The 13,839-nt window shown below is 47.6% G+C and overlaps 1 protein-coding gene across 1 annotated transcript; it reads right to left on the bottom strand.

The window, feature by feature from the left end:
• Positions 1-8,079: 8,079 nt before the first annotated feature.
• LOC137753465 (carbohydrate sulfotransferase 6) lies at positions 8,080-13,308 on the bottom strand. Its single transcript, XM_068528698.1, has 3 exons — positions 13,265-13,308; positions 10,771-10,846; positions 8,080-9,937 (listed from the first exon to the last, which is right to left on the bottom strand). Exon 3 carries the CDS (start codon positions 9,919-9,921, stop codon positions 8,734-8,736), a length of 1,188 nt encoding a protein of 395 aa, XP_068384799.1. The 5' UTR covers positions 9,922-9,937; positions 10,771-10,846; positions 13,265-13,308; the 3' UTR covers positions 8,080-8,733.
• Between the last annotated feature and the right edge of the window lie 531 nt (positions 13,309-13,839).

The following is a 13,839-nucleotide window of genomic DNA, read 5'->3' as shown; positions in this document are numbered from 1 at the left end:
AAAAAACATTGTCTATGACATAAGGAATATGGTCAATAATATTGTAATAACTGGGGACAGATGGTTACTACACTTACAGTGGTGATCATTTTGTAACATATGCAAATGTCAAATAACTATGTAGTACACCTGAAACTGATGTAATATTGTAGGTCAACTATATTTCAATTAAAAAATAATTAAGTAAAAAGCATCGTGGGACTTCCCTGGTGGTGCAGTGGTTAAGAATCTGCCTGCCAGTGCAGGGGACACAGGTTCGTGCCCTGGTCTGGGAAGATCCCACATGCCACGGAGCAACTAAGCCCGATGCGCCACAACTACTGAGCCTGCGCTATAGAGCCTACGAGCCACAACTACTGAGCCTGCGTGTCGCAACTACTGAAGCCCGCACACCTATAGCCCGTGCTCTGCAACAAGAGAAGCCACCGCAATGAGAAATCCATGCACCGCAAGGAGGAGTAGCCCCCGCTCGCCGCAAGTAGAGAAAGCCCCCCACGCAGCAACGAAGACCCAATACAGCCAAAAATAAATAAATAAATTTATTTATTTTTTAAAAAAAGCATCCTGCACAAAATATGTAATATTTCCTTTTTTTTTTTTTTTTAAAGGAATTCCTTTATTTTTATTATTTATTTATTTATTTTTGGCTGTGTTGGGTCTTCGTTTCTGTGCGAGGGCTTTCCCTAGTTGCGGCAAGCGGGGGCCACTCTTCATCGCGGTGCGCGGGCCTCTCACTATCGCGGCCTCTCTTGTTGCGGAGCACAAGCTCCAGATGCGCAGGCTCAGTAGCTGTGGCTCACGGGCCTAGTTGCTCCGCGGCATGTGGGATCCTCCCAGACCAGGGCTCGAACCCGTGTCCCCTAGCGTTGGCAGGCAGATTCTCAGCCACTGCGCCACCAGAGAAGCCCTGTAATATTTCCTTTTAATTCAAGAACATTAGCAACATTGTTTATTAGAGTTCCCTTTTGAAAGCCTTTGTTTTGGAAGCTTTCTAATGCCAGTTCTCTAACCCTACAACTGGGATTTTGCATCAACCAAGAAACTTTTCTAAAACAAAAATAGTAAGTATTTCCAAAAGTCATGAAATATTTAACAATGCTGTCTTTTGGTACATTTCCCAGACTAGCAGAGTGTATAAGAAGTGGAAAAACCAATTATTTTAAGCTTATATAACAATCAATAATGTATCACATTAGGAAACATTATTTTGAATTTAGAATTCTATCCTCAGTCCGATTGTGAATTGAGAAATTTCTGAAAAGCCATTTAGACTTGCAGGACTCAGAGAATGTATGTTTCATGTGTCCTTTTTAAAATATATATATTTATTTATTTATTTGGTTGTGCTGAGTCTTAGTTGCAGCAGGTGGGCTCCTTAGTTGCAGCTTGCTGGCTCCTTAGTTGCGGCATGTGAACTCTTAGTTGCGGTGTGCATGTGGGATCTAGTTCCCTGACCAGGGATCAAACGCGGGCCTCCTGCATTGGGAGCGCGGAGTCTTATCCACTGCGCCACCAGGGAAGTCCCACATGTGCTCTTTCTAAGGAAGCTGAGTATGTACTCCAGTGACGTAAAAGAGTGATGACTAAGAAAGAGAAAGATAGGCAATACAAGGAATGGTGGATTTAACCAGGAGTGTTAGATTGACTTCTGTGCAAGTCTTAGCAGCCACCTAACCAGATTAAAACAGAAGAAAGAGTATCCTCAGGAAAAATAATGGAATTGATTTCAGCTATAGACAAAATCATTAATCTCAAAATTTTAAGGACAGGGTGAAGAAGGTACCTGTTTCTTCTCTCAATGGGAAAACACTGAAAAACAATACAAACTCCAGGAAACACACAAACCTGCAAGAAAATTATGAAGCAAATATAAAGCAAACAAAAACTAGGTGTTTTTGTTTGTTTTTTAGACATCCACACCCTCCTTGTTTCACTTATAGTGAGATGCAGAACTATAAAACTTTTAGAAGGCAATGTTGAATATCCTTATGTGTCATGATGGTGAAAGAGTTCTTAAACTAGATACAAAAAGCGAAGACCATGAAGGAAAGGATGGATAAATTTAATTACTTCAAATTAAGACCTTGTGTTATTCAAGAGTTACCACAAAGAAAGTATAAAGACAAGCCACAAACTGGAAGAAGATATTTGCAATACGTATAACTGACATAGGAATAGCATTTAGCACTCCTAAGAATCAATAAGAAAATGATGAAGAGACAAAAGACCTGAAAAGGTACTTCATCAAAGAGAAATACAAATGGCCAAAAAAACCAGGAAAACATGCTTAACCTCATTAATCAGTGAAACACAGAATGAATCACAATGAGGTATCATTTGTCAACCACCCAACACCCAAAAATTTAAAAGTCTGAGAATCTGATTGTTACTGAGGTTGCAGGGCAGCTGGAACTCTGGAGGTGTAAACAGATATAACCATCTGGAATAATGTTGAATGAAGATGTTCATGATCTAGCAATTTCACTCCCAGGTAAATATCCTATAGCATTCATACCAGGAGATACAGACAAGATTGTTCCTAGTAGCACTGTAACAGTACATAACTAAAAACAAGCCAAGTATTCACTGAGATGGATAAATAAAATTGTATTTTCAATAAAATACTATTCAGTAGTGGAAAGAAATGACCTAAAGCTGCAAACAACAACATGATGAATCCCAGGAATGTAAACTTGAGGGGAAAATCTAAGTTGCAGAAAAAAGAAGGCCACAGTGTGATTCAATTTAAATCCAGTTCAAAAACTTGCAAAACTAACAATATACTAATTCAGGATATTAACATAGGCAGTAAAATGATAATGAAATATTTTGGGTACTTGTTCTATTTTTTTTAATATCTATGACATTATAAATATATATTATGTCACATATATATGACATTATATTTATATTTATTTATTCAACTAAGGAGGGCCATAGAACAAAAGTGGCTTTGGACACCCTTCATCTCACTCCAAATAAAGGCCAAAGTCCTCACAAGGCCTGCAAGGTCGTACATAATCTGACACCCTCTCTCCCCGTCTCCTAGAATTCTTCCTTTGGCCTACCATACCAAACTCACTAGCCCCTTGCTGTTCTTCCAATATTCCAGATATGTTCCCTCCTTAGGATTTTTGTATTACCTATTTCTTTCTGCAGGACAATTTACCCATAGTTATCCCTAAATTAACTGCTTTACCTCCTTCAAGACTTTGCTCAAATGTCACTTTCACAATGAGACCTACACTGATCACGCCATTAAAAATTGCAACTCACACCCCTGCACACAGACATTCCTAATTCCCATGATCCTTCCCTTTAGAACTGGTTGGTGCTCAATCCATAATGTGTGTTGAATGAATGAATGGAGATGTGGAGGATTTGAAGACGGGGATCAGGACAGCACCAGAATTGCATGGCCATCCAGGTTCTTCAGATTTAACCCCAAGGGAGAAAATACTCAGCTGGCTCTAAGGGCTTGCCACCCTGGGAAAATTCAAAGTCCGGGCTGCGGCGGGCTCTGTGTTCTTGGGCAACTCCTCCCATTTCAGCAGCATTCCTGTACCCTCCTGAGGCTACTAAGGCTTTTGCTCTAGTTTTGTTTTGTTTTTTAAAGACTTTATGTTTTAGAACAGCTTCGGGTTTACAACAAAATTGAAAGGGAACTACAGAGATTTCTCATATACCTTCTGCGCTCACACAGTTCATAGAACATCTCCCACCAGAATGGTACATTTGTTACCAAGGATGAACCTACAATGACACATCATAATCGGCCAAAGTCCATAGTTTACCTTAGAGTTCAGTTTTGGTGTTGCACATTCCATGGGTTTGGACAAATGTATATCCATCATTATATGTACATGTCACCCATGGCATAGATCCATCATTAGAGCACCATACAGCGTATTTTCACTGCCCTAAAAATCCTCTATCCTCCATCTATTTATCCCTCCCTTCCCACCCACAACCCCTGGCAACTGTTGACTTAAAAAAAAATGCACAACGTGAGAGCTGCGAGTTAAGTTTTATTTGGGGCAAAATGAGGACTGCAACCCAGGAGACAGCATTTCAGATAGCTCTGAGAAACTGCTCCGATGAGGCGAGTGGGGAGCTAGAATACATAGGAGTTTTGCAACAAGGGGCAGGTAGTCGGGAACATCAAAAGATTACTGTTGATTAGGGAAACCAGATATGTCAAGTTAAGGAATTTAGAGCTTTTCTATGTATGGGAAGATGAAAGAGCCTGGGCTCACTGAAATCATTCCTTTGATGTGCACCTCAGCTATCTGGGGCCAGCATCCTGTATTTTCACATCCTGGGTTTCCTCAGGGTGCACCATGGGGAGTGGCTGCAGTCTGATGGCTGCTAGATGGCAGGTATTCTTTCCTTCCTGAGTTCCCTCAGGGCTCACCAGCTCTGCTGCAATCGCTGGTGGCTGTGACATCCTTTGTTTACTGATATGGCAGGAAATATTCCATTTCTCACAACCACTAATCTTTTTACTGTCTGAATAGTTTTGCCTTTTCCAGAATGTCATATAGTTGGAATCATACTAAATGTAGCTTCTTCAGATTGGCTTCTTTCACTCAGGTTCCCTCCTGAATGTCTTTTCATGGTTTGATAGTTCATTTCATTTTACTGCTACATAATATTCCATCAGGTAGGTAAAAATGAAAATGATTTACCCTGTACAGATGATGGGGAGGGGGTCAATAGAAAAGGGTGACAAGGGCCTTCCTGACACCATTCCAGAGAACATAAGTCAGTACTCCATTTTTAGAGTAATTTGGCAATTTCACATTTAAAACATGGATGCTCTTTGATCCAGCAGTTCTACTTCTAGTACCCTTTACCATAGACACACAAACTCAGTCATGTCCTGGGGCCTCTCCCATCCCATGAGCTTGGATTCCCAGGACTGAGTCTTTTAGAGTCTTTTATTTTGCCAAGGAACCTTGATTCCAAAGAGACCAATCCCTCAGTCTCTCTCTGCCTCTTCATCCTATGCTCAATTAACTCCTACCTATTTTTTAAAATATTTATTTATTTATTTAGGCTGTGCCAGGTCTTAGTTGTGGCACACAGGATCTTTAATTGCGGCATGCGGACTTCTTAGTTGTGGCATGCATGTGGGATCTAGTTCCCCCGACCAGGGATCGAACCCAGACCCCCTGCATTGGGAGCGCGGACTCTTACCCACTGGACCACCAGGGAAGTCCCTATCTATTCAAACCAAATGTTTCCTCTTCGAAAATGTTTTCCTGACTCTCCATACTAAAGTACGTCACCCTCTACCCATTCTTATTTATTCTTAGAGCACAAGCGACACTTACGGTTGCATATTTATCTGTAGGACTATTTATTCAGCATCTTCGCTCCCCACAAGAGCAAGGGCTGTGACTGTGTCCCCAGGGCCTAGCCCTGGGCTGACTCATTGAAACACTGGACTGGCGCTGCCTATCTTTGTCCTCAAACCTGATGTGGGTTCACCTAGAGGCTTGCTCAGAAGCTGCTGCACCCTGTAGCTCATGCAGAGGCTTGCCCAGAGGGCCCCATATGCAGGGAGCAACATCCAAGAGCCAGTCATCGCTATCATGGAACCTTGGGAGACAGGTGAGAATGGATGAGTCACATAGCAAAGGCCGTTAATTGTGTCATCGGTGACCCAAGCAGAGGCAAATGAAACTTGTGGGATGCTACTATCAGGCTGGGCTCCAAGCCCCACCCCAAATGCCTTCCTGAACCCCACTAGGGATCAGTGTCTCCCTGTTCTTAGCCTCTGGCTCCATGAACCTCTTGCTCAACCTTCTTTGCCTGAACATACCACATTGCTGGAGACTTTCCTAGCCGACTCCTCCACTTAACAATGCGCTCCTTCCAGGCAGGGCCAGCAGGCTGCTTTTATCCCCAGTGGCCCCAATGTCCCAGCCAACTGCCCACCATTCATCATTCTGGTCCTTGAGATGTCTGCAGACAAATGCCAGGATGGTGGTGATCATTTTGTAACATATAGAAACATCAAATAACTATGTTGTGCACCTGGAACTAATGCCAGTACTGTAGGTCAATTATATAATTAAAAGTATGATAAAACTTTGGAGAGAAGATGAGGAGAGGTGGAGGTATTAAATCTTCATCTCTTATAACAGTTATAAATTTAAAATTTTTTTAATTGTGCTTTTCTTTTCTTTTTATTGTATCTAAATGAGATGATTGATGTTAACTAAACCTAGTGTGGTAATCATTTCACAATACATATAAATCAAACCATCATGTTGTACATGTTAAACTTATACAGTAATGTATGTTAGTTCTTTCTCAATAAAACTGGAAACAAACACACAAAATGCCAGGACCACTCCCTCACCCAGAGACCCACGTCTCTGGGTAATGATCTGGCTTTCCAAGCCTGTGATGGAGTCCTCTGCTGCATCCCCAGTTCAGTTTACTTGTTAGAACCAAAAGTATTGAAGTTAAAGATATGAGTTTGAGTTCCAGCCCATATATTAAGCTATGTGACCTTAGTCTTTCTAAGCCAAAGTCTCCATTAATAAATTCTGGGTTTTAAATACTTTCTCCATGCTACTGTGAGCAGGGGCAGATGGGGGCTTTATGGGGCCTGAAGTTTCTACAGCTTGACGGATCCCCAACTGAGGCATCCTGAAGCTTCAGCTTCAAGGTCAGTATACCTCTGCTCCCTGCAGGAAAAGAAATGGAAAGTGCCAGATTGCCCTAGACCTGCTGCTTTGCAGCGAGGATGTGGGTCTACCATCCAGGTCCCACCAATCCAAGGCCACACCCAGGCTGAGAATCAGAAGCCAGCAACCTCCAGAATCCCTTCTGGTGACTGATGGCAATGATGAGGGCAGCTCCCTCACTTCCAGAGGTAATGGGCACAGGAGTTCTGGTGGCAACTGTCAGTCCCCAGACCAACTCTGTATCCCAGTGTGATTTGGGGTATTCTATTTGTGTGGACTCAAATCTGCTTCCCTGGCCTTCCTAGAGGTGCTGTGAGCTTCCCCCCCCCCTTTTTTTTTAAAACTTTGTTCTCACAGAATTTTTTTTTTAATTTATTTATTCATTTTTGGCTGTGTTGGGTCTTCGTTTCTATGTGAGGGCTTTCTCCAGTTGTGGTGAGCGGGGGCCACTCTTCATCGCGGTGCGCGGGCCTCTCACTGTCGCAGCCTCTCTTGTTGCGGAGCACAGGCTCCAGACGCGCAGGCTCAGTAGTTGTGGCTCACGGGCCTAGCTGCTCCGCGGCATGTGGGATCCTCCCAGACCAGGGCTCGAACCCGTGTCCCCTGCATTGGCAGGCAGACTCTCAACCACTGCGCCACCAGGGGAGCCCCCCCCCCCGCTTTCTTTTAAACATTTTTAAAGCATGGCTGGCTTTCATTTCCTGAGCTCAGGACTAGCCCTCTACACATCCGGCATCCCCCTACCCGCCCCCCCTTTTTTAAATCCAGCATCCGTTTAATAAGATGCTTTGCCGCCAGAGCCAGGTGTTGTGGCTCACAGCTAGGAATCGTATTTTGCTCTTCTCCAGGGCCTGCCACATAAGGACCACGGGAAGACAACCATTCCAGAGCCTTTTTTCTTCCAAGCTCCTGGCAAGCTTTATCTAGTTACATTCACCCTGTGACTTGCCCTCCAAGCACTGATCTTGCTGCCAACCTCTTGCTCTGCCACACGCTCTGCCTGGCTTGCTGCCCTGGCCTGCCCAGCCTTCTCTCCCTCCACCTTTCCCCCTCACCGCCTCCCTCCAGGCTTATCTAGGAGGCTCCCTAGATTCTGCACCCTGGACCCAGAGCTCACCACTTCCCATATCTCACCTCGCAGCTGCGGCCCTAGACATGGCTGCTTGCTGATCCCTTGAGCAAATAAGATGGAAAAACCTGACCCTTCTTTGTCCAGGAGACAGGCCTCTGCAAGCCTGATTCGCCCTCTCCTCCCCACTATGGCCCCGGAGCAAACCCCCCCTCCTCCCTTCATCCTCCTTCTCATCGTGTGGCCTTGGACAAGTCCCTTCACTTTTGCATTTTGCTTGTCAAACTTTACAGGCTTTAAACTCTAATCTGCGTCATAGAGGTGAATTATGTTTACTTCTGTAGGTAGGATCTTTCATGTCAGGACAAATCAAAGTTTCACCTTCCCTGGGCAGGTGATGGGGGCATGTGGGCTCCCAGGAGATTGGGGCAGAGAGAGACTAAGGGGAGACCACAAGATAGAGGCACCTTGGCTGATTTCTTACTGAAGATACAGGTGAACATAAAAGCACTGGCTTTGGTGGCGTGTGGTGCCAGAGGCACGGGGTGTGTGTAGGGGGAGATGCACCGACTTCAGGGACCAGCTCACCACAGAGTCCCTCCACTCCCAGGCAGGGCCGGGACAGCCTTCTCAGCTGCAGGATGAGGCATCCCAAGGGAGACTTAAGGGGAAAGAAAGTGCTGGGGTAGGAGCCAAGTCGTCTGAACTTATTCCCTGTGCCCAGAGGAAGTGGGGGCACGAGTCTGCTTTCCATGAAGAGTGTGCGTGATGGGAGTCTAGCTCCTAAAGAAGATTCAAAGGAAAAACAAGAACTGGGGAGAAAGAAACATAGTTTGGGGAGTCGGTCCTTTCCTACTACATGAGGGACCTCCCAAACTCCCGGCCTCGTGCGCCCCAGCTCCTTCCCCACCACGCGTGAGTCTCCTGGCCCTGGCAACCGCCAGCCACAGCTGGGGGCCTCTGCTACGGCCCGGAGTGCTCGGCAGTGGACGATGCCCAGCTGAAGCTGCCCGGGCCGCGCGGCAGCATGAGGTCCAGGGCGAGGTCGCGCAGCTCGTCCTCAGAGAACACTGGCCGGTAGCCCAGCAGCTGCAGTGCGCCTGCACACAGCTCCTGCACGCGGCGGATCTTGGCGAAGGGCAGCGTGTGGCGCCAGGCCTGCGAGACGTTGAGCGCGTCCCTGGACGTGGTCTTGAAGGCCTCACGGCGCGCGCCTGGCCCGACCCCGTGGGTGATGTTGTGGATCCAGGCCTCGAGCTGCGGTGTGAGACTCAGGCCTGCGAAGGCGTAGAGCGCGCGGATCTCGGGCAGCGGCGCCCGTGCCAGGTCCTCGAAGCGCACCAGGCGGTAGCGGCCGCGCAGGGAGGGCGGTGGCTTGCGCATGGCGGCCTCGGCGATGCGCACGTGGCTGCGGCACACCTCGCGCACCACACGCAGGTCCGGGTCGGCCTCCACCCACTTGCCGTTGGTGCCCAACACGATGCCATTGTCACGCGCCAGTGCCTTGGCCGTCTGCTCGCGTGAGCGCAGCACAGCCCGCGGGTCGCGCACCAGGTGCACGATGCGCAGGTTGAGCGCCGGGTCGCTGAGCAGCGGGTAGAGCACCTGCAGGTTGAAGAAGCGCACCTCCTTGAGCACCACGTGGCTGTAGGTGCGGCAGGCCTCCTCGGCCAGGCCGAAGGGCCGTCGTGCGCACAGCGGCTTGCACACTGCCTCGCTGCTGATGGCGCCGCGTGGGAAGGCGCTGCAGGCGGGCGGCGAGCACAGCGCGCGGCTCTCCGCCCACTGGAAGAGGTCCGACAGGTTGCGCCGCCACGGCAGGTAGGCGTCGAACACGTCCATGTCGCACAGGAAGACGGAGCGCACCAGGTCGCGCACCGCCATGTGTAGTGCCACCGCGCTGCCCTGCGACAAAGCGGCCCACACGTGCCACGCGGGCTCCATCAGGTAGAAGACATTGGGGTGCTGGCTGAAGAGCTGACCCACGAAGGATGAGCCCGAGCGCCACGAGGACAGCACCAGCACGTGCACCCTCTCCTCGCCACCCACCGGGGACGGCGGCCTGGGCCGGGAGACCAGGAAGAGCAGGAGGCCGGTCTGCGCCAGCAGGAGCGCGGTCACCGCGGTGCTGGAGATGCGCCGCAGCCACATGCCGCCGGCCGGGGGCCTGCGGACCGAGAGTGCAGCCGTCAGGGACCGCGGCCCGCTCACCCATCCCACACCCCAACTCCTGTCTGGTGCTGCCAGGGAGCAGCCCCGGGACTTGACCACCCCACCTGTGGAGGCCTCCCAAGGCCACCGCCGTCTCAGTTGGGTGCCCTTCCGGGAATGTGACTTTAAGACATGAGCCACGATCCAGCCTTTGCAGAGCTAAAGGCCAGTTGCACGATACTATGGGCAGTGTTTTTTCCCTTTTCTCTCTTTCTCTCCCCACGCCCCCTTTTCTTTCTATCCAGAGGGGGAAATATATTTAAAACAGAATTCCTGCTTTTCACTTAAAATACCTTTCAGGGGAACAGTTGTAGGTTGTTTAGCTAAATAGCTTGATGGGTGATTTGGCAGAACCCTCCCTGGCTCCGCCACTTCCTAGCCTATGATCTTGGACCAAACACTTCATCGCTCCGTGACTCAGTTTACCCATCTGTAAAAAGGGGATTCATTCTGGTTCTGGAGTATTGGGATGAGCATGGAGGGGTGGGACATTTCTCATAACTGAAAACTTGCACTTTCTACATAGTGTGCTTCTGCATTGTTTGACTTTTTAAACAAGCAGATACAACTTTTGTTATTAAAAATAAACACATAGACAAAGAACAGCAACTGTTGCTCTCACCCATGCAGAGTGAAGTGCTGCAGGATGCATGGATTCCCAAGGGAGGATATCCTTCTGGATTCGTGTAATTTTGCAGAAGAAACCAGTTAAAGGAGAGGTAGGATGGAGACAGAGAAGGGGAGAGATGAGGGCAGAGTCAGACCCCTTTCCATGCTGAGGTTACTCACTGCTGTCCAGGGCTGCTGGGAGAGCTGCCCACCTCAATCACAGATCCATGGGAGATGCCTGGAGGTTTTTCAGGGCCTGGGAAAGCAGGAGGGAAGCTGGGTCAGAGTCCCACAGGAGGAGATGGCCCTGCACACTGGGAGGGCTCTGCCTTCCCAGACTGACAGAAAGTTCCCCACGGGTGGGAGTGTAGCTGTCCTGCCCCTGGCTGGAGCTGGGCCCAGACCAGCAGGCAGCTGGATACATTTTTCCAGATGGGAGTGAAATAACCGTCTCTCCTGCTGGGTTTGAGTTCCTCTGATGCCACTCAGAAGCTGTGAACCCTGGGGCAAATGACTTAACTTCTCCAAGACTCAATATCCTCCTCTGTAAAACGGGGATGATAACATTTGACCTTAGGGTTCTTGTGAGGGATGCTCATACAAAGACATACGAGGAAAGGGCTTGATAAAGTGCCATACACGCCCCATGTTACTGTTGCAGCGTTCAGCTGTGTCTGGAGAGGAGGAACCATGGGAAGTCTCCGCCCAGATAAGACCCCTGAGGTCACCTACGCTTGGAATCCCAGATTCTCCCAGGCCCCCTGTAGCCCCCAACCACCCCTGAGTCCTTTAGTGGATCTTAAGAGTGTCCCCCACCCCGGGGCAGGGAGGGATAAATTGGGAGATTGGGATTGACGTATACACACTATATATAAAGTAGATAACTAACAAGGACCTACTGTATAGCACAGGGAACTCTACTGAGTATTCTGTAGTGACCTATATGGGAACCGACTCTAAAAAAGAGTGGATATATGTATATGTATAACTGATTCACTTTGCTGTACAGCAGAAACTAACACAACATTGTAAATCTACTATACTCCAATAAAAATTAATTTAAAAAAAAAGTGTGGAACGAAACTGAGTTATTTGTAGTGAGGTGGATGGACCTAGAGACTGTCACACAGAGTGAAGTAAGTCAGAAAGAGAAACACAAATACCGTATGCTAACACATATATATGGAATCTAAAAAAAAGAAAAAAAAAAAGAAAATGGTCAGAAGAACCTAGGGGCAAGACGGGAATAAAGATGCAGACCTACTAGAGAATGGACTTGAGGATACGGGGAGGCGGAAGGGTAAGCTGGGACAAAGTGAGAGTGGCATGGACATATATACACTACCAAACGTAAAATAGATAGCTAGTGGGAAGCAGCCACATAGCACAGGGAGATCAGCTCGGTGCTTTGTGACCACCTAGAGGGGTGGGATAGGGAGGGTGGGAGGGAGGGAGATGCAAGAGGGAAGAGATATCGGGACATATGTATATGTATAACTGATTCACTTTGTTATAAAGCAGAAACTGACACACCATTGTAAAGCAATTATACTCTAATAAAGATGTTAAAAAAAATAAAAAAAATAAAAAATTTTAAAAAGTGTCCCACAGAGTGTCCTACAGAGTGAAAGGAACACTGAGCCCAGCTCCCACACCCCGAGGCCCCAGAGTTTTCTTCTCTTTGCACTGCTGCTCCTGCAACGATCTCAAGGATGAGCTGATTTGGAAGGGAAGGACCTGGAAGTTTCTTTCCTCTTTCCTTTTGCTCCCCACCAAGCCACCTTCACCGTCCACCTCACCACTGAGGGAAGCTGGCATCTAAACCGTGAGCAGAGCCCATATCTACTCCTTCCCCTTATCAGGAGGCTGCAGGATCGGGTGGAGGACGCCCAACAGCTCTGTCACCTGCTGAGTCCAGAACTGCCTCCTGGATACCTCGCCCACTCCTGGATCACACTGAAGACGAGGTCAGCAGCCACCCACCTGCTCTGCACACGTCACCTCCTCTCCTCGAGGGTGTGCTTCCCGAGAACAGGGTGCAGGAGAGGGAGGAAACTCTAACTCATATTTGCTGACATAAATTACCTCAAGTGCTAGGTGATTTAACTCAACGGCCACCTCAGGGGCATACTAAGTGTAACGGAGGGGAAGGACAGTGCTATGGGAGCCCATAGCTAAGGGCAAGTAGGGAAATCTTTCCTTAGGAAGTACTAGCTGAACTGGGTTCTGATGGATGAGTAGGGATTAACTATGGGAAGGGCTGTGTGAGGAACCGGCAGAGAGAAGAGTTTGGGAGTAGTCAGTTAGATGAAGCATCTCTAAAGGCTCTGAGAAGAAGCATTTCATGTTCAAGGGTCTGAAGGAAGGCCAAATAGGCTGTACGTACAGTGTCTCAAGAAAAAGAAAAGAAAGAAATCATCCCATTGAACCCAGTCCCATTCATTGCAGATTTTCTGTTAAAGAAAGCAAAACCTAGTGATACATGCTTTCCTGGACCTCACACAGCTAGACACTGCTGACAGGGCCACAGCCCAGGATTTTCAACTTGTACTTGCCCTATTCTATACAACCTACCCAGAACTGCTCCTTGAATTTCCCCAAACCTCTTTTATTCCCTCCCCCTCACTATACATAGAACATCATTTGTGTAAAATTATAATTAGAGAAACAGTACCTGCCTCAAGGAATATGAAACAGATTTGGTTCAGTAAGAAGTATGTGAAGAGGAAAGTGTCGGGACTTCCCTGGTGGTCCAGTGGTTAGGACTCGGTGCTTTCATTACCGAGGGCCTGGGTTCCGGGTTCAAATCCTGGTCAGGGAACTAAGATTCCACAAGCCACGCAGCCAAAAAAAAAAAAAAAGAGGAAAGTGTCCTACTTACTGAAGCATATTGTTTCCATAAATACAGTAATTTGGAGGGAAGGAAAACGGACTAAGAGGAAGGAAAAGGGCTCTATCCTGCTTTCTATAATAATGGCCAATATGATAGCCTGTAAAATCTCAATTAACAAGACAAGGCAGAGAGAAATGCTAATCAATTTTATCAAAAGGCCTGGAGGCCTTGTTTTGTATCCAAGATCAGCAAGATTAGCTCTCGCATAGTAGAGAGCTGGGATCCTGTGTATTCAGGCCACTAAGACACGTTGCCCATTGGCACATGGGAGAACCTGGAACTGGTCCTGCACTGGTGGGAGGTCAGTGCAGCTTTTTAATTCCTGTCCTTTCAGAAACAGTAGTTGTATAGTCATA

This window comes from Eschrichtius robustus, chromosome 19, assembly GCF_028021215.1.
Source record: "Eschrichtius robustus isolate mEscRob2 chromosome 19, mEscRob2.pri, whole genome shotgun sequence".
In the NCBI taxonomy this organism is placed as follows: domain Eukaryota; kingdom Metazoa; phylum Chordata; class Mammalia; order Artiodactyla; family Eschrichtiidae; genus Eschrichtius; species Eschrichtius robustus.
The sequence above is the reverse complement of the archived record's forward strand: the minus strand, read 5'-3'. Positions and strand labels throughout refer to the sequence as shown.

What these genes read in the sequence shown, in the direction of transcription:
- LOC137753465 (XM_068528698.1), bottom strand. Translation starts at nt 9,921, where the DNA reads ATGTGGCTGCGGCGCATCTCCAGCACCGCGGTGACCGCGCTCCTGCTG.